Source organism: Apiospora phragmitis, assembly GCF_038363925.1.
Source record: "Apiospora phragmitis strain CBS 135458 chromosome Unknown utg000002l:1.0-5516284.0:1.0-5523493.0, whole genome shotgun sequence".
Classification (NCBI taxonomy): Eukaryota; Fungi; Ascomycota; class Sordariomycetes; order Amphisphaeriales; family Apiosporaceae; genus Apiospora; species Apiospora phragmitis.
Window position 1 is genome coordinate 757,849 of NW_027117400.1, and position 19,319 is coordinate 777,167.

Consider the following 19,319-nt stretch of genomic DNA (forward strand, 5'->3'; position numbering starts at 1 on the left):
TTTGTGTCTGCAAGCCGTGCCACGAAACAGCGACGTACCGTCGTTTGCTCGGGAATCGCCGCTCAAATCAAATTTAGCGACGCCGTATATATCAATGGAACATAAACTGCAATTCTAGTGTACATATCGCAGCCTAATGCATAGAACAACGGTTACACGAGCCGGGCAAGTAGCCAAGGTAGGCAGGGCAGGCAACTGTGATGGTGACCAGTACGTGAAAACATCTGCATCTTGACAATGGAGTGGCATGGATATGGGATGCGAAGGCGTGGGAATCACAAGACGCTGTAGCATGACACCGTTTGGTAGTACGGACTTGGACCGCTGCTAGAGGAAAAGTTAGAAGAGCATGATGGAATTAATTAATAGTCATACATACATATGTAATTACAGTCGATGACCGAAGGCAGGTCAGGCGAGCAGTGTCAGCAGATAGGTATCTCAAGATATGAAAGCCTTGAGGCTGGGATGCCAGCAGATGCGCTGCACGTCTGTCGTTGATCGAATGCCCGCCATGATGCCAGCATTACTTGAGCTACGTACGCCAGTCTGCTTGGCTCCAAGGCAAGGGAGAGCATATGCTGGGAAATATCACGAGGTTGGGGCAAGCCTTCTTCTTCATGACGATGCGCGAAGCACCAAATCAGGATGAAAAAAGAGTATGACATCAAAAATTCCACCGACTACGATCCCGAAGGATAGTAGAGGAAGAGAGAACGCCGCGCTGTGCAATGCAGGTTCCTCAACCTGGCCCAGGGAATACTTGATCTCCCCGAGCCCCAGCAAGGTAAGTATGAAGAAGAAAAGGAAAGGAAAGAAAATTGAAAAGGCCGGAGGGAGGTCAGGAATTTATACCCTCCCAGAGTGGGCCCCTGGGGCCTGGCTGATTCGGAAATGCCTACGGTGACCAATCAAAAATCAGGTGTCTGAGGTACCTGGGTCTCACTGCTTGAATTACTCACTGCTCGCACCCCCACTTGCCTTAATTGAATTCGACACCTTTGCTGGAAGACGCGAGACAATCGCGTCGACCCCACCAAGGAAGGCGCTGGCCTGGAATTGCATCACTGCAGCTTGGCTATTGTCCCCCTTGCGATGCTGCCAGTCAATTCCAGAAGCCGCGGAGATGTCATACTACGACCTTGATGCTATTCTCACGGATGCAGAGGTACATTTGGTTTCCATGCATTTTCTGGTTCGAAATCTCGTGAACCATCACAAGCTAATGTCTAATCCAGAAAGTGCCCTGCAAATTCGAGCTCGACGTCCCCGACCTGGGCTACCTCGACAACAACCCCTCGCAGGCCCTGAAAGCGCAGACGCCCGTGTCCCTGCCGCTATGGCTGGCTGAGCTGCTGGCGCTGTCGAGCCGGACGCAGTCGTCGAACCCGGAGGACTCGGCGCCCTTCCTGACGCTCGAGATGCCCAAGGCCCTGTCCAACGAGGTCGTCTCGGCCCTCAAGGCCGACCCGCGCGCCGTCGCCCTCCGCGACCAGACCCACAACATGTACGGCCTCGCGGCCCGCATGCTCGACCTGTTCGAGGAGCCCGAGATGTGCGCCGTCCTGCGCCGCACCTTCGTCACGCGCGCCGCCGAGACCGCCCTGCACGCCCGCAAGGCCGGCGCCACCGACGACGTCGTCCGCGGCGAGGGCTTCCTCAGCGGGCTCGAGGAGTGGGAGCGCTCGCTGTTCCGCCGGGCCCATGACGGCAACAAGGCTTGCAAGGAGTGGATGGACGGCGTCAAGAAGTGAAGCAGACGAGAGTCAACACTTGATCTTCTATGGGTAGCGCCCATTAGCCACGCTCGCCCATTTGTATTGAGTCACAACGCTGGAGGTCAAACCATACTGCTGGAACGCCACATCTTAATGAATGATGTAACTTCGAGGGTGGTAGCTGGAGGAACTTGGCAGCTGACTGTCTCTTATTATACCTGCTATGCGATACAGCTCCAGAGAAGTGCTTCGTCAAGACATAAACTTACTATAGAAAGAAGGGAAGGTAACGAGAACACGATGAATGATAAGAGAACATGAGAAAGACTCGTTGCAGGTTAAACCGTACTCGAGAGACGAGGTCAGACTCGTAGGGACTTTCTCCTAATCAAACATTTTTGAATATGCTGGCTCGTGCTTGTATCTACACGCCTTTCCGTAGTTACCCTATTGCCGGACAGAGTTCGTCCCTGAGTATTCCACTTCCAACTCGACAATATTCAAAGCGGAAATTGTGCCTTGTAAATACCACTTGGTATATGGCCGTGCATGAGCTCGAATGGTGAGAAGCTGGTTCTTGCCATTGCTGTTCCCCAACTCAAGGCCAACCCCACATTTTAGTGATAGATCACCGATAAGATAAGAGCTTTCGTCACAGCAACCGCGATTAGGCACGCTCTCGCGATTGATTCCTCCTCTGATCAGCAGAAACGAATTGCTCAATCATCCTTAACCATGTCGCACGATCCAGGCAACATCTCCAAGGCCGACGCTGCCGCCTACTCGTCTTCCGACTCGGACGAAAGCGAGAACGACGACTTTACCGACTTCAATCCGCGGAAACGCCGCCGCACTGGCCACAATGCGAAAGACAGCGCGGCTTTGGGTATATTCGGCTCCGACAGCGAGGATGACGGTCCCGGGCGCCGATGGAAGGGCAAGAAAGACTTGCGGCACAAGGGCATGTCATTTGTCTCCGGCGGCAAAGAAAAGCTGGACGAGGACGAGGACGAGGACCACGACGATGACGATGACGAAATCGACGACGAAGATGACGAAGAGGAAGAGGAAGATACCATGCCAGGCATAGGGCTAGGCTTTCGCCCGTCGGCGCAGACCCAAACAGCAGCAGCTCCAACCTCTACTTCAGGCCCGTCCTTCGTGAAACCCCGATATGGCGGAAGCACACCCTTGGGCAGAGGATTTGTCCATCTTCAGCAACCGAGCCGGTGCTGAAGCAAGGTCTAAAGGATGAGCCCCCTGTGGCGTCGAATACCCCCAAGCCCAGTGCTTTCAGCACGAGCGGTGGTGGTGGAAAGGCCAAGTCCTTTGCCGCCCGCATGATGGCCAAGATGGGCTACGTCGAAGGCAAGGGTCTGGGTGCTGAAGGGCAAGGTCGAAACGTCATCATCGAACCGACACTTCGACCGCAGGGTGCTGGCCTGGGTGCGGTGAAGGAGAAGTCCAAGCAGGAGAAAAGAAGAGGAGAAACGTCAAAAGCGGATGCGTGGCGAAGAGGTAGTCGACTCGGAAGAAGAGGAAAAGAAGAGAAAACGCGAGAGGAGGAAGAAGCGCACTCAAGGCTTGGACAGCGGAACGGCCAGCGTTGGCAGCACCCCACGACGCCCAAAGACCAAATATGTCACCGTCAACGACATGAAGAAGGCCGCCCCGGGCTTGCACATCCCGGATGCCTTCGCCCCTATCCTCGACATGACCGGGCCAGGCCAGAAGATGTTGACGTCAGGCTCCGGCCTTCTGACCCCTACGGCTGGCACAGAAACCGTGGAACAGACCGAGGCACGGAAACTGGCAGGCAGAGCACAGCGAGATCTTACGGCATTTGTCGAAGAGTGGAAAACTCTCGAGGAGAGGAAGGCTTGGCTGGACATGGAGTCGCACCAACGCCAACAGGAACTCGACGAAACTCAAGCCGAGTTTGAAAAACTCAATATCTTCGCTTCGGTCCTCGACGAAATCACGAAAGCTGCCGCGGATAAAGAATGGGATCCAGTTATCAACGGACTCAGGAAAGCCGAGGCAGAGGGAAGCGCGAATAACGAAGAGCTGGCTGGAATCGCAGTAGCAGCCATTCACCCGTTCATGCGAGAAGCCGTCCAGGGGTGGCAGCCTCTGGAGGACCCAAAGCTGGGGAACTTCGCTTCCGACCTTATGGATATCCGGGGGTGTACTCGGTTTGAAGAACCAAGCAACGAACGGAAAGGCGGTTGCTAAGTGGGAGCAACCGGAATTTGATGGCACATATCGACATCATCAGAAGTCAACCACTCCTTACGAAAGTATGATCTACAAGCTATTGTTCCCCAAGCTGGTTACTGCAATCTCACAGCAATGGGACGTGTACGACCCGGCATCCTTACTGGCGATCTTTGAGAAGTGGGATGAGCTCTTCCCCGGGTTTGTCCGCTCGCAACTACTTGAGCAGGTCGTTCGCCGCCTGGACGAGGCCATCAGCGCTTGGAAGCCCCGAAAGAAACAGCATAACCTTCCGCATCTCTGGGTATTCCCTTGGCTACAGCATCTTCCCGTTCATCACTTGGAACCGAAGGGAACCGGCCTGGTGGCAGATATCCGACGCAAATTCCGGCAACTCATCGACGTCTGGGAGTTTGACCGTGGCGTAGTGCCCGGCCTCCAACATTGGAAGGATGTTTTCCGGCCCAGCAAGTCCCAGGACCAGTGGAAGCCGCTTGTCATGCATCACATTATCCCCAGTATGGGCAAGTACTTGAGGACAAACTTTCGGGTGGACCCTAGTGACCAAAACCCCTATATGCCTATGCTTCGAGGCATTATGAAATGGACCGACATCATCGCGCCGTCGATGATTGCTGAAGTCATCGTCGCAGAGGTCTTCCCCATGTGGCACGAGATGCTTTACCAGTGGCTCACAAGCGACGAGGCCAATGACGACGATATTGTTACGTGGTATCAGTCGTGGCAAGAGGACATTCTGGAGGATTTAGCTGCCCAAGAGAGCATCAAGGCAGAATTCGACAAGGGCGGAGCTATGCTGGAGAAGGCGGTTGAGCTTGGGGCCGACGTCCAAGCCAAGCTGCCGCGGCCCGACGGCAAGCCAGCACACCAGCCCAAATCTCGCTCCCACCACAACAAACCCCGTGCCGACCCGAGCAAAGCCGCCGCGCCCGAAGTTGCTGGACCTTCTGCGGAGCCAGCGGAGAAGATGTTTCGACAGGAGATCGAGGACTGGTGCAACGACAACGATCTCCGGTTCATTCCCATGTCCAAGAGCACAGATCAGGGCGAGAAGTACATGCGCATTACGGCTCGTATGGACGGCAAGGGTGGTTTCCTTGCTTACTTCCAGAAGGGCGCGGACTTGCTGGTGGTGGAGCGGCGGAAGAAGGCCGATGTGGTCATGCGGAGAGACCAGCCGGAGCAATGGGAGCAGGTCTCGGGCGATTTGCTTGCGGAGGTGGAATAAAGGGGCAGGCGATGATGCAGTACTTGGTCAATCAATACCAATGGAACATTAGTACCCCTTGTGGAAAAGAGCTACATTACCCGTATAAGTGAACAGGCTTGGTCAATACATAGGAGTGTGTATAGTAGGTATAAGGATATTACGGCAAGACCGGATACACTTGCACAAGCTATATTGACTAAACTTGGTGGGTTCCAAGGGAGTTTAAGACGTTGCGGGTACTAAACCATGGCAGCATGGCGGGGTTCCAGCTATTTTAGGTGGCCTACTATTTCTGTGTAAATATCAGGTTAATCGAAGCCCAAGCAGCTCAGCAGGCTTCATTGAGTCTCTTTTGGTCATCTTTACGGCATGGGAAGGGACAGCGTCCATAGAAAATGCCAGAATGAATATGCAAGGAAAACATCAACAGCCTAGAACCTGAAGCAGCGCTCGGTAGATGTGGCCGACAAGGGAGGACGCGCCCCAACGGCACGCATGACGAAAGAATGAATGGACCGACACGACAGCTTTAGCTCCGAAGCCGAGCACTTCCGACTCGACCAAGATAAAGAGCTTTATCGCAGCTCTCCCTCCCCCCTTCCAAATTATCGACGGTTTTCTATTGACATCATAAACCTTTGGACTGCGACAAAATAAAACATCCAACAACACACCGACAACCCAATTCATTACACCGACAACATATCACACAGAGCTCGAACTCATCAATTGATACTTTCGGACCCCTCTCACTTCTTAGAGACAAACAAACCATCACGATGCCGATCCGCATGCCCACCACGACCCTCCGCACGGCCGGCCAAGCTGCCCGTGGAGCTATGGGAGCTCGTCCCGCCAGCGCTGCCGGTGCCCTCACACTCGCCCGCGGCAAGGCGACACTCCCTGACCTTTCCTGTAAGCACAACACCATTCATCCTTTCCAATGATTACACACCATCGGGCGAAATCTTAGCTAACTCTACTACCCCACCAGACGACTACGGCGCCCTCGAGCCGCACATCAGCGGCAAGATCATGGAGATCCACCACAAGGGCCACCACCAGACCTACGTGACCAACCTCAACAACACGATCGAGTCCCTGGCCGAGGCCAAGGAGAAGGGCGACACTTTCAAGGCCGCCTCCATGGCGCCCGCCCTCAACTTCAACGGCGGCGGCCACGTCAACCACTCGCTGTTCTGGGAGAACCTGGCCCCAGCCAACAAGGACGGCGGCGGCGAGCCCGAGGGCGCCCTGAAGCAGGCCATCGAGCGCGACTTTGGCAGCTTCGACACGCTCAAGGCTCAGATCAGCACGGCCCTCGCCGGCATCCAGGGCAGCGGCTGGGCCTGGCTCGCCAAGGACAAGACGGCCGGCACCCTGCAGGTCGTCACGCGCGCCAACCAGGACCCCGTCACGGGCAACTACGCGCCCCTCATGGGCATCGACGCCTGGGAGCACGCCTACTACCTCCAGTACCAGAACAAGAAGGCCGACTACTTCAAGGCCATCTGGAACGTCATCAACTGGAAGAAGGTCGCCGAGCGTCTGGACAAGGCCTAAGGTCTAGGTCCAGGGGAGGACTGATCAAAAATGTACAGTAGTTGGTTTGGTGCGTTGGGGAGAGCGAATGAAGCAGTTGAATTTGCCCGTTATGTTGCGTCGAGCAGCTTTCCTGCTGTCGATGCCTACTTGCGGTGAGATAGGTAGTCAATGAGATTATGATCAAGCAATCCTTCCGTCTGCGGCGTCCGTCTGCTGCTATATGCTCGGTTCTATTGTGAAACCTTTCTATATATGACATGCCGCATTAAACCCGTCGTGCTTCCCCTCTGTGTGTGTGTCTCCCTTTCCCCCAGGAATGGCTAGTCATCTTTCTTCTCCGCATATCCCGGGGGAATCGGATTATAGAGCAGAGCTAGCAAGATACCGCTGATGGCCTTTTTTACAAGCACAATGCGTTAGCCCCCTGTTCTGGTTCCGGTGCTCGCTGCCTTCATACTTGGCGTGGGACTGGCAGAAGAAAAGCCGGGAAGGGGGGGACAGAAACTTACAGGGGCCACCCACCAGACCCATTGCTCTGGAAGAGATATCGGTATTTCATGTCAGTCTTTTTTTCTTGATTTATATTGGGAGGAATCGATCGAGACTTCCGCCGTCATTCATCTCTTTTGGCGATCAGTAAAGAAAGGGGGTGGAAGGAGAGGCTCACTCGACCAGTCGCCCGAAGCAACAGCTATCCCGAAACACCGCGCCGGGTTCATGGACGCGCCGCTGTAGCCCGGGGCCGTCCCCGTCGTCACGAAGTTGACCATGCCAAAACACAGGCCCACCAGGATGGGGCCTAGGGCCGGGCCGTACATCTGCGCCTGGCGCGGGTCGAGGCCGACGCCGAAGGATAGGTATCTGGAACACCGTCAGAGGTAGAGTTACTGCATTGAACTGCGGGATAAGACTCCATGAGAAAAGGGGTTGTGAAAATAAGGGACACCTACAGCAGGATGAAGCCGCAGCATATGTCTGTCAACAGTACTTGGCCCGTAGATATGCCAGCCGGGTCGTAGAAGCAGCCACCGCCATGAAGCCTGAGATCTTCGTCAGTGGCCAAGCTATCCAGTCTCTCCTTTTCCTAGTCTTTCTCTTCCTCCATCTCCGTTTCATGTGTGCGTTCGCATGCAGTGTGGTACGCACCTAGCCGCCTTTTCAAACCCCCACGAACCGACCAAGAACCCGCACTCCAGCGCGGCGCCGGCGGTCTGCGCGATGATGTAGGACACGGCGCGCGGCACAGGGCACAGCCCGCACAGCATCGTGGTCCACGTGATGATGGGGTTGACGTGCCCGCCGGTCGCGGGCGCCGTCGCCAGGATCAGCGTGCTCAGCATCACGGCGGTCCAGACTCCGGCCACGGCCCCGGCCCCCAGGGAACTCGCTGAAGAGGAAGGAGAAGAGCTGGCCACGGTCCTGCCAAACTGGGCGCTGAGGTAGGTAGCGCTGAAGCTGGCTACGGATTCTATGATCTGCGTGCGTGCGTGCGCTTTTGTCAGTACGTGACGGTGCGGTGTAAAGGGTGGGTATTAAGGGGTGTGTATCCCCTTTCTCGGAGTTACGAGCACGTCGCACGTACAGCGGCTTTCCAAATGTAAGGCTCCGTCCAGCCGTCGGTGAAATAGGACCGTCTCCGGTACCACGGCCGGATCGGGACGGCGATGCTCGGACGGGCGTTGCGAGCGAAGGAGCCCGTGAAGTCCATGCCATGGGTTTCGAGCGCTTGCGGTACCAGTTGTTCCCTGTTGCTATTGTGGTTGCCATCACTCCCGGCTGGATCTTTCGCATATGTCAAGGAACCCCTAGGCGCTCGCGGACTCACGTCCCGTTTGGCTGTGCCCGTCTCGAGACGGGCTTCTGCTACGTTGTCCATTATATGACGAGGGGCCATTTGGGCTTGCTTGGTCATATTTGGTGGAGGAGAATATGTGTGCATCGCATCGTTCATGTTCGGGATATGTCAAGTCCATGTTATATATATTCATTGAACATCGCATTTTGGGGTCTAGCTGAGCAAGAGCCGTCTGGCAGCCCTCCTAGGAACTGTCCGGTGAGCCCAGAACCAGTGTTCCCACCCAATCCAGGGCTCTTTCAATGGTGCTGTCAGCAGATTACATTGGCGCCGGCGCAAGGTCAACCTCAGCTCAGCATTAGCGAGTAATTGCTAAGCCAATGACATACAAGTGATGTATGATCCCCAGTCTGCTTTTGGTAAGGCTATGAGTAATCGATTCATAAGCTTCAAGAACGATGATGATAAGGACGGGCTTTCTTACTTGTCCACTCGGTGCGGGGTTTCTTTCCATACAACGGTCAATACGTCCGAGAGTCCTGGACGATCGAGGCGCCGCGAAGATTCGGATCCGGAGACGCCGGCCGGGCAAACCAGAGCAAATTTCGGCGCAATACGCAGCGTTGCCCCTGTCGATGCCTACTGTGCCCAAAAATCAGGCAGTAACCGCGACCAAGCAACATGATTGGCCTACAAGCGTTGCCGGATGAGGTGCTCGGCCTCATCATCGAGCAGCTGGTCATTACTATTCAGAAAGCGGTTCTTCTGCGCTCCGTCAATCGAGCCTTCGGCAGCGCCATCCTGCACGCCGTATATGTCACTTAGGTTGTCGACATTGGAAGATCCTGGCCACACCCAGGTCTTGCTCGCCGGATATTCCCCGCACTCCGGGGAAAGATCATTGCAGTCAAGTTGCGCTCGGCAACGGCAACGGCACCCGGGACTAAAAGCCATGTATCAGTAGTTTTCGGGGTCAACCAGACGTTGGACAGCCAGCCTCCTTGGCGATGACGACGATGAGGAGCGACGGGAAAGCCGACACAAGTCTATTGCGGGGGAAGTTCTGCCCGTAGATTTAGTAGATCCCGAAGACGAGGAGAACGGCGACGTTGGGGATAACAGCAATGATAGTATCATCGACAACGCCCAAGCCGAAGCACAGAATCTTCTCAGTGGCGCGGTTATTATGGGCAATCTGTCCCTCCTCAAATTATTGCTTATACAGAGCAATGGCCACTTGTCTTCCAGTTCGATGGGAGTTAACGTCACTTTGCGTGGCTGTTCGTCATGGCTATGGGGATGTGGTTCACCTGCTGCTGTGCACCGCCGTGCGCTGCGGCCACAAACACATAGTCCAACCACTTTTAAACGGCGGCGCAGACATCAACGCCTATGCAGATAAGCCCCGCAGCTTCTACGGCACACTGATTATCGCCGCATCGATGGGCAACATCGACATGGACCACTTGCTTCTGGAGAGAAGTGCGAGTGTGCACACCCACGGGCCGCGCACACCTGGCAACCCGCCCATCGAGGCCGGGGTTGACCACTCGGAGGGCTCCGGGGTGCGTGGCTGGCCCAGGTACAGGTTGAGAAGGCCCTTGCTGGGCCGGTGGGTGATTGAACGCTTGATATTGCACGGCGGGCGGACAACGACTGATGACGGTGATGTACTCGGCTTCAAACGCTTCTGCTGTAAAGGACTACACATCTCTACACGTACATGGGAATGGGTCAGCAAGTTCTAATAGGAACAAGACCTCGCTTATTCCCCAACTTCATCCTGTGCGCTAGTACATGCAGGTAACCTCGTTAAGTGATAGGTTAGAGGGGGAATAACCGAGACGGGATAGCTGGTTATGTGATGGTTAGCTACTCCCGGTTACTCTACTGTCCAAGCCAGTTATGCCATGGCTGTCGAAATGTTTGTCACAGCAGATGACTGCCTGTTGTTGTCGCCTAGCTCGAGTTGACTCCAAGGCGACCGACACCTAATATCGATGCCTTTGCACATCGATGACTGCTCCCTCGTTCATGACTGTGCTGACTTATATTGTCATTACAGCTGAACGGTAAACCATATGGCGGCGTCGTTAAGTTCGGTCGCGGTAGCCGTGGTGGACGAGGCGGCCGTGGCGGGCCCCGTGGCGGCCAATTCGGCAGCTTGCCATCGCGGGGCCTGTAGGGGTTGCCCCCTTGTGGTAGGGTTACCCGTGGTTCGTGGCCATGGGCCAGCTCGTCCCTATCGTCTTCTATTACAGGTATGGGTTAGGAGAGTTGGGAAAGTCTAATATTTGTTAAAGAAAGATCGTATAAAAGTATTAACCGTGCGCACCACTAACTAAAACACCCCCTTTTATAATAGTTAATTATATAATAACGATTTAGTTAATTAAAGTTTAAAACTATATAATGTATTTTTATAAAGCGTGTTTTTTACTTTAAGATTAATCTTTTAATATAAAATTTAATAATTAACCTTTTTTAAGCTTTTTAAACTTTTAATAAGTTATTAAATATTTTATTAAAATTAAATTTATTTTCTTATTATTTATTAAAGCTTAAAGCCTTTAATAAAGCTTTATTTATTTAATTATAAGTATTAAATTAGTTAATTTCGAAAAAAAATTAATTATATAGTTTAGTTTTTTAAATAATATATAAATTAATTAATTAACTTCTTTTTAACTTAATAATTAACTTTACTTATTAAAATAGCTTTAATATTTTCTATAATATTTTTTTTATATATAAAAAGTTACTAGCGTTAATAAAAGATCTTTTTATAATATTAATAATTTTAAAAAGCGCTTTATTATTTAATACTAGTTTTAAATACTAAAAGCGAGTAAAAAAAATATACATTTTTAATATTATATTTAATAAAAGCCTTTAAAAAGGTTATATAATAATAATTAAAAAACTAATACTTAACGTGGTGTATTATTAAGTCGATTATATTACTAAGTGAGCCACTTTTTTTTATATCTTACTACTTTTATATAAATTAATTTAATATTAACGCTTTAAATTAATTGAAATTACTCTCTATCCGATTCGCTATTTAATTTTATATCCTTTTTATATGTTCACGTATTATAACCTATCTCGCCGTAGATATTATAGCGTCTTTTACTAGTCGCCCTTCGCTTCGACGAACCCCTCGTTTATAACGAACGCTATCTAGGTTTTAAAAGAAACCTAGTAAGACGTACTGAGGTTTATATTAATAATACGAGAACGTATCTAAACGTGTAATAAAAGTAACGCTTTTATTAATATAATATATAATAGCCGAGTCGTAACGTAGTAATAAAAGGTCGAGTAAAAGTATTTATATAATAAAGTCGTTAAGGCTATTTATTTTATTAATAAATTAAAATTAGTATTTAAATTAATTATTAAAGTAAAAAGTGTTTATATAATTATATAAGGAATCGCTTATTATTATATATCTAGTCCCTCTTTTATTAATATCTTTTAGTTCTTAAAGATCTCGAGGATCTCGCGAGATCTTATCGAGCCGGCTCTTTAGATCTCGTTAAAATCCCAAGAGCTGCTAACCCTTAGTTATTTTATCTTCACGTAACCTATAATAGTCATCCTATTTTAACTATTTAACCTATACTAGTTATCTTTATTTATTTACTCTTATTTATTTTTTATTAATTATTTTTAACGTACTATTATTATAATATTAGTTATCGAGGCTTTATAATAATATAATAAGGTTTATTATTATTAATAAAGTATAAACGTTTCGAGTTATTATTATTAGTTTATATTAAAAGATATAGGTCCTAGCCGTATAGCCGGGCTAAATTATAACATTATTCTTCCCTTTTTATTTACTTTATTTTTAAAACGGTTCGGTCGGTATAAGTATTTAAAGGGTTCCGTTATATTAAGCGTTTATAAATTCTTTTCCCTTTTTATTTTTATTTATAATATATATTTATTATATCGTTTAATCGTATTAAAAAACGTTATACATTAAAATAACTTAAAAGCGAAAAGTTTTATATTTATAATTTTTTTATTTAAATTATTTTTAAAAGTCTCGTTATTATATTAAATAAATACTTTTATTATACTCGGTACGGTTTTATTTATTAAGCTTCGTTAAACGAATTTTCCCGTTATAGCGAATATATCGTTAATTATTAATTTAATTACGATATAAGTTTTTCGTTAAAGGTTTTATTAGATACTACTTTATAATATTTTAAACTAAAGGCGGAAATCGAGGAGGTTAAAGAGCGTCGTCGCGAGATGGACGCGAAAGTGTAACGTTTTCCAAAATAGAAGAAGCTATAGTTTAAAAAAATAATGCGGGCGGTTTAACGTAGCCTTTACTCCGTCGAGGAGCTTAAACGTATAGAACGTGAAAAGGCTGAGAAAGAGGCCCGTTATATAACTATAACCGAGTCAGTTCTTAAGGAGGTTTCGATACTACTTTCTAACTTTTCCTTCGACTAAGACGGCGTGTACCCGGATATTCCGTTAGAGCTTTCGCTATTAGCTAAGTTTAGACTTATTCTTTAAATAATTAAAGCTTTTAAGCGGTGTTCTTTAAATACTTCCTAAATTCTTAAATATTATTTTTTAATAAATAACTTTTTTATTAAACGAGGTATTAAAGGCCACGTTTAGTTTTCTGTTTATTAATAATCTTCTCGATTTCGTATTCGTATTAATTCGTTTTAACTTTTATTTATATATTAATTAAGGTATTCTCGGCTATTAATCTAAATAATAAAATATAAAATATAAGGTGTGTTTTTATTATTTTAAATAATAATAATTAATAACTAGTTTTTAAAATAACTTTTACGATTTTAAATAATCCGATTTTTTTAAAGTCTAGTTTTTCGCTTAGTCATAGTTTTAATATTTCGTTATAAAAAAAAACCTTTTCTTCCTCTTTTAAAATTAATCCTTTTAACTTAGTTTAGTCGGCGTATTTTTTTATTTATTATTAGAAGAAAATAAAGTTATTATAAAGTAGCTTAAAATTCTTTTAATTTCTCGATTTATATAATCGCGATTAGTATTAACTCGTTTTTTAAAGTTTTTTTAATAATTTCTAAATCGTACTTATAATTTACTCGAAATAATAATATACGTATAGCTTCGTTATCCGCGTTATTATAAACGAATTACGATATAAATAATAATTATACCTAATTATCTTATTTATAATTAATATAATAACGTAAGTATTATTTTAATATTTAATTTATCCACTCGGTTTATTTATTTATTTAAAAGTAGTAGGCCGTAAATAGTTTATATTTAACGCCGAGTTATATTATAAACGATTTTTAAAATTTAGCGGTAAATAGCTTATCTTAGTCAGAGATAATCGTTTTAAATAATCCGTATTAATTAACGATTATTCGAAAGAATATATAAGCTAGGTTAATAATATCGCTAAATTTTTTATATAATAAAAAGTAAGTATATTTCATAAATTTATCCGTAATTATTAAGATATTATCGTAACTAATCTTAATTAAGAATTCTTTTAATAAGGGTAGCTTAATTATAAAATTAAGTGCGATTATTTTCTACGCTTTAGTTAATAATAAAATCGGTTATAGTTTTTTATATAGCCGATATTTAGCGGCCTTAATTTTATTATAGAAATTATGTTAATTAATTACTTTAACCACGATTAATTTAAAGATTTTATAATTAAATTATTTAATAATTCGTTTTTAAGTCTTAAATACTCTTTATTATCTATATATAAGGTGCTTATAAAGCTTTTTAATAAAATCTTCGCGATATTATTTAAAGATATAGATCTTATTTCGATAAAAAACGAGACCGTCTCGGTTCTTAAGGTGGTCCCTAACGTAATTAATAGAATCGAAGGTTTAATTAAATTATTAAAACTTAGTAATTTAATTATTATTATACTAAACGTGGTTCGTAACGTTTAATTATCGTAATAGTACGAGGTTATAATCCTAGTTATAAATTAGGATAGTTCGCGTTTCGAGTAGAACTTTTTTTTTAATAGTTTAGTCGTCGGCTTATTATGTCAGCGCGACCGTTCTCGCTACCTTTTTAATAAATAATAATAAGGTTAAATCTCGAAAGGAATTTAAACTATCGTATTTAACGTTTATTTAACTCTTTAATAATAATAAACGTCGTAAAGTTTTTATAATTAATATAAACCTTTATTAGCTTTTCTATTCTATTAAAATAATATCTTTATTTTTCGTAAACTTTAATAATAATTATTAACTTTTTATTATAAATTTAATAATTAAGTTCTAATTTATTAAACTTTTTTAAAAAAAAAAGTACGATAAGATACGACTTTTCGTTATCGTTTCGTTAATTTAGCTACCCTCCGATCGTATAGTCTAATACGTCGGTTTTAACTTTAAAAGGTTTAGTAGAATCTGTTACGCGAAATATTAGTTCGTTAAAGATTCGCTTTTTAATATCGTAAAAAGCTTCGGCTTCTTTTTTCGTTTATCGGAATAGCTCGTCCTTCTTTATTAAGTTCGTTAAAAGTGTCGCTATCTTACTAAATCCGGGGATAAAAATCCGGTAATAATTAGCTAATCTTAAAAAGAATTTAATTTTTATAGCGTTTATAGGCGTAAGCTACTCTTTAATTATTAAGATTTTTAAAGGTTTTATTCGAATCTTTCCGAGGGATATTACGTATTTTACGAATATAACTAATCGTTAATAAAATTCGCTCTTTTTTAAGTTAATTAATAGATTAACGTCTTATAGCTTTTAAAGTATTAACTTTACGTGCTTTTTATATTACTCCTCGTTTTTAAAATAGATTAAAATATTATTAAGATATATTATAATAAACTTATCGAAGTATTCGCGTAAAACATAGTTAATTATTATTTAAAAGCTAGCCGGTGTATTAATTAAACTAAATAGTATAGCTTAGTATTCGAAATATTTATACTTAGTTTAAAACCTAGTTTTTTATTATTTTCCCTTCTTAATTCGGATTGAGTTATACGCGTTAAAGAAATCAAGTATTATAAAGATTTTAACGTGTAATAGCTTATTTCGTAAGTCGCCGATTAAAGGTAAAAAGTATCGGTTTTTAATAGTAATCTTGTTAAGCTTTTAATAATCGATATATATACGTTATTTAAGTTTCTCGTCCTTGCTTTTTTTTTAGGACGAAAAGGATAAGGAAGCCTGCTAGTAATGTGGATAGTCGTATAACTCCTTTTTCGAAGTTTTCCGTAATATATTCTTTTAAAGCTTATTCGTGCTCTTAATTAAGTTTATATATAAATATAAATAGGGGTTCTTTCTTATTTTTAAAGGGTATTTTATAATTTTATTATATATAAAACGGTAAGCTTGTTTTTAATTTTTTATTAAAAAAAGCTTCGAATTACCGATACTCTTTTAATATAATTATTATAACGTTCGGCTTAAGTTTTTTAATAATAACGTATACTTAAAATATTTAAGTTTATTAAGAGATCGCTTCTTAAACCGCTACCTATTAATTAAACCTCTTTTTAATATATTTTATTTAAATTAACCTATTCTCTAATTAATTTTAAAATTATTTACCTGTAATTAAGATATCCTTAAAATTATATCGTATCCTGTAGCGTCCGTAATATTACACGTAATTCGTTTATAATATCTTTTGATATTAATTAAAAAGTTCGCGACTTCCCTTTATACGTCTTTACCGTCGTGCGTTATAAGTCCTTTATTAATAGTTCTAAATTAATATAAAGCGTTTTTCTCCTATTATTCTAATATTAAGCTATTAACGATTCGTAATAAAATATAATTACCTTACGCTCTATTATTTAATAGCGCTTAAATAATATAAAACGCTGTCTCTAATACTAAAAATTCGGGGTTTTCAAGTAGTTTAAAGGTTTATTAAGTTCATTAAAATTTATAAACGCTTTGTAAGTTCCTTAATATAATAAAAAGGTCCTTTTATTAAATATATACCTATACGTCTTAAAAGTATTAGGCGCTCTTTTTTTAACGTTTATAGGCTCGCGATTTTTCTTAAGCGTATTTAAGGTATTAATCTTTAAAATACTCCTTCTAATCCTATCCCTTTAAGTAGCACTATTATAGCTACTGTGAGCCTTTTTATATTAATAAGTACGCGCGTCGTTCGTCGGGAATTAACGTTTTAATCTTCCCGATAATATAGTTAAAGTATGGTCGTATAATTAATCGCTTACCGATCTTTTAAGGAAACTATTTATATAATATTATATACGCACGAGATCTATAAGAGCGTAAAATGTTTTTCGTATATAAAAGAAATTCGAAAGTTATTTCTTACTACGTAATTACCGCGGATTCCTTAATTAAAACCGGCCGTGATAAATATTTAGCGTAGGTGTTTTAAATCGGGGTAAGGAATACTAAAGATAGCTAACCATCCGTCGGTCTTTAAGTTTCTAAATTTAGCGATCTTATTTATTAGCTCGTTTATTAATATACTAACTAAACGCTCGGGGTTTATCGGTTACTTTAACTAGCTCGTAATATTATTCGTTAAATCGCTATTATATAAAAGGGGTTATTCCCTTCGTATTATTACGATACTTTAGCTATAGTTACTCTTAGTTTTAAAGGCCTTAAGAAATTATTCGGATCCTTCTATATCTATTAAATATAAGGTATACTCGTCGTTATAATAAGTTATTTAAAGTAGGCTATTATATTTTATAATAACGCTACTATTTTTAATAATTATTATAAAGGCGTCCTCTACCTTAATAACATTAATATATTATCCGTTTAAGACTTTCCGGAAGTTCTTCCTCGGGGCTCGATATTTTCGGGCGTAATATCTTTATTTTTAATAGTTATAGTAAATAATATACTACTTTTTATTACGTTTATCGTGTTTAGTAACGTCGAGATTTATAAGTTTACTATAATAGCTATACGTCGTAATAATTTTAAATAATATATTATTATAATAACGTGGTCGTTTTATATTAATTTAAATTTAATTAGTTTACCGTTATTATCCGCGTTACTTTTTACGGCGTCGCTTATATATACGAGTATCGATTTTAATAATGAGCTCTATATATAAAAGGAAATTATTAAGGGTTTATTTAAAGCCGTCGTAATTTTTAAAAATTCGTTATACCTTTATACGGTATAGTTTAATTTATTAATTTATTTTACGAGTTTGTTTAAATAAGGTTCGAAGTAAGCGAGGGCTTTATTTTAAAAAAACGAGGCAGCGTAAATAACTCGTTAAGTAACGTTTTAGAACGTTTTTTTATAAAACCATTAATAGGCCTTAATTTAAACGAAGAAGCTTCGAAAGTTCCCGCTCGTTTTATTAAATAGTATTAATATACTAATCATTATACCCTTTTTAAATATAATAGAGGTTTAAATAATATTAGTAATTATATAAAGAAGACGTACTTTTTCGCGTAACTTATTAATATTATAAGGTATTTATTTTAAGGTACCTTTAGCTAAAAGCTCGTTACGTTCTTTCTTAAGCTTAACGTGATAGTATTAATAATTAACGTTTTTTTATTCGAATTCCTTAATTCGCTTAGCTAGCGCCTGCGTGTTACAGTGCGTTTAGACTAACCACTGCGCCACAAAGCAAAAGCTTCGGAAATGACTCTTCGGGTCATTTCTGTCCAATTCTACGCCTTAAGTGCTACCCCGCGGGGGACCAACCCGCCGATCGTAACACTGCGGCTTAGGGTTATCGTTATTATCGTCGCTATTAATATTTATAGCGGGGTCTCGCTAGGAGGTGCTAGGGGTGGCGATAGAAATCTTTCCTTGTTAGATAGTATTATTAGGGCTAGGTATAGATATAATTCTTATAAAGCTATTACTAGAGGGTTTAAATAGTAACTCGTAAAAATAAAAGTAATTAAAATATAATAAACGCTATTTAAATTTTAAGAAAAACTTAATAAAACGTACCGGGGTTTATATTAATAATACGAGAGAGTATTTAAATATATAATAGAGGTAACGTTTTTACCGATATAATATATAATAACCGAGTCGTAGCGTAGTAATAAAGGGTCGGGTAAAAGTATCTATATAATAAGGTTATTAAAACTATTCACGTTATTAATAGGTTGAAATTAATACTTAAATTAATTATTAAAGTAAAAAATATTTATATAAAATATATAAGAAATTATTTACTATTATATATTTAATCTATTTCTTATTAATTCTTTTATTATTTAATTTAAATTAACCTTAATTAATATTACTTAATTAAGTATTACTAAACTATTTAATATTATTTAATTAAACATTATTAAGCTGCTTAATATAGTTTTATTAAACTACGTCCTACTTTATTATTAGGTAACTTATTTCTAACTATCTATATTATTTTATTTATTCTTACTTATTTAAGGCTAAGTAGCCTTGTCGTACTATCGTCGTAATATTAATTATCGTAATATTATAGCGGTGCTATAGGTTTTATTATCGTAGGCGGGTTCGTTAATGCTAATCGGTAGGGTAAGCCCTGGTACTAGTTCTCGTAAGCGCCTCGGGGCATATTGTCGCCGTGCCGAAGGTGGGTTTAGCCGCATGATTAGGTCAGGTCGTAACACCTTTTACCTTCTCGTTTTATAGCTTTTAAGATTCTTATATAATAAGGGCTCCTTTAAACTAAACGCGCAATTTTTTAACTCTCCGCCGCTTAAAAAGTATTAAATTAGCCTTTTATAAAATACGTATCTAATCCTTTATAAAAGTTATTTTATATATTATTATATATATATTTTTTATTATTTAGTTTATAATATTTAAAATT

At 42.0% G+C, this 19,319-nt stretch overlaps 5 protein-coding genes across 5 annotated transcripts; 4 read left to right on the forward strand and 1 right to left on the reverse strand.

Moving 5' to 3' along the window:
* Positions 1–1,126: 1,126 nt before the first annotated feature.
* On the forward strand, positions 1,127–1,754 carry PG994_001100 (DNA replication complex GINS protein PSF3; the record flags this gene model as incomplete). Its single annotated transcript, XM_066852509.1, has 2 exons — positions 1,127–1,168; positions 1,239–1,754. 2 exons carry the CDS (start codon positions 1,127–1,129, stop codon positions 1,752–1,754), a joined length of 558 nt encoding a protein of 185 aa, XP_066720650.1.
* Positions 1,755–2,453: 699 nt separating this feature from the next.
* PG994_001101 (spindle pole body component) lies at positions 2,454–5,184 on the forward strand (the record flags this gene model as incomplete). Its single annotated transcript, XM_066852510.1, has 4 exons — positions 2,454–2,947; positions 3,007–3,169; positions 3,219–3,913; positions 4,020–5,184. The coding sequence occupies 4 exons, from the start codon at positions 2,454–2,456 to the stop codon at positions 5,182–5,184; spliced, it is 2,517 nt and encodes an 838-aa protein (XP_066720651.1).
* Positions 5,185–5,945: 761 nt separating this feature from the next.
* On the forward strand, positions 5,946–6,729 carry PG994_001102 (iron/manganese superoxide dismutase; the record flags this gene model as incomplete). Its single annotated transcript, XM_066852511.1, has 2 exons — positions 5,946–6,081; positions 6,161–6,729. 2 exons carry the CDS (start codon positions 5,946–5,948, stop codon positions 6,727–6,729), a joined length of 705 nt encoding a protein of 234 aa, XP_066720652.1.
* Positions 6,730–7,328: 599 nt separating this feature from the next.
* On the reverse strand, positions 7,329–8,623 carry PG994_001103 (aquaporin-like protein; the record flags this gene model as incomplete). The annotated part of the gene is made up of 3 exons (XM_066852512.1): positions 7,329–7,572; positions 7,858–8,166; positions 8,277–8,623. 3 exons carry the CDS (start codon positions 8,621–8,623, stop codon positions 7,329–7,331), a joined length of 900 nt encoding a protein of 299 aa, XP_066720653.1.
* Positions 8,624–9,187: 564 nt separating this feature from the next.
* On the forward strand, positions 9,188–10,691 carry PG994_001104 (uncharacterized protein; the record flags this gene model as incomplete). The annotated part of the gene is made up of 4 exons (XM_066852513.1): positions 9,188–9,316; positions 9,471–9,834; positions 9,887–10,071; positions 10,572–10,691. The coding sequence occupies 4 exons, from the start codon at positions 9,188–9,190 to the stop codon at positions 10,689–10,691; spliced, it is 798 nt and encodes a 265-aa protein (XP_066720654.1).
* Between the last annotated feature and the right edge of the window lie 8,628 nt (positions 10,692–19,319).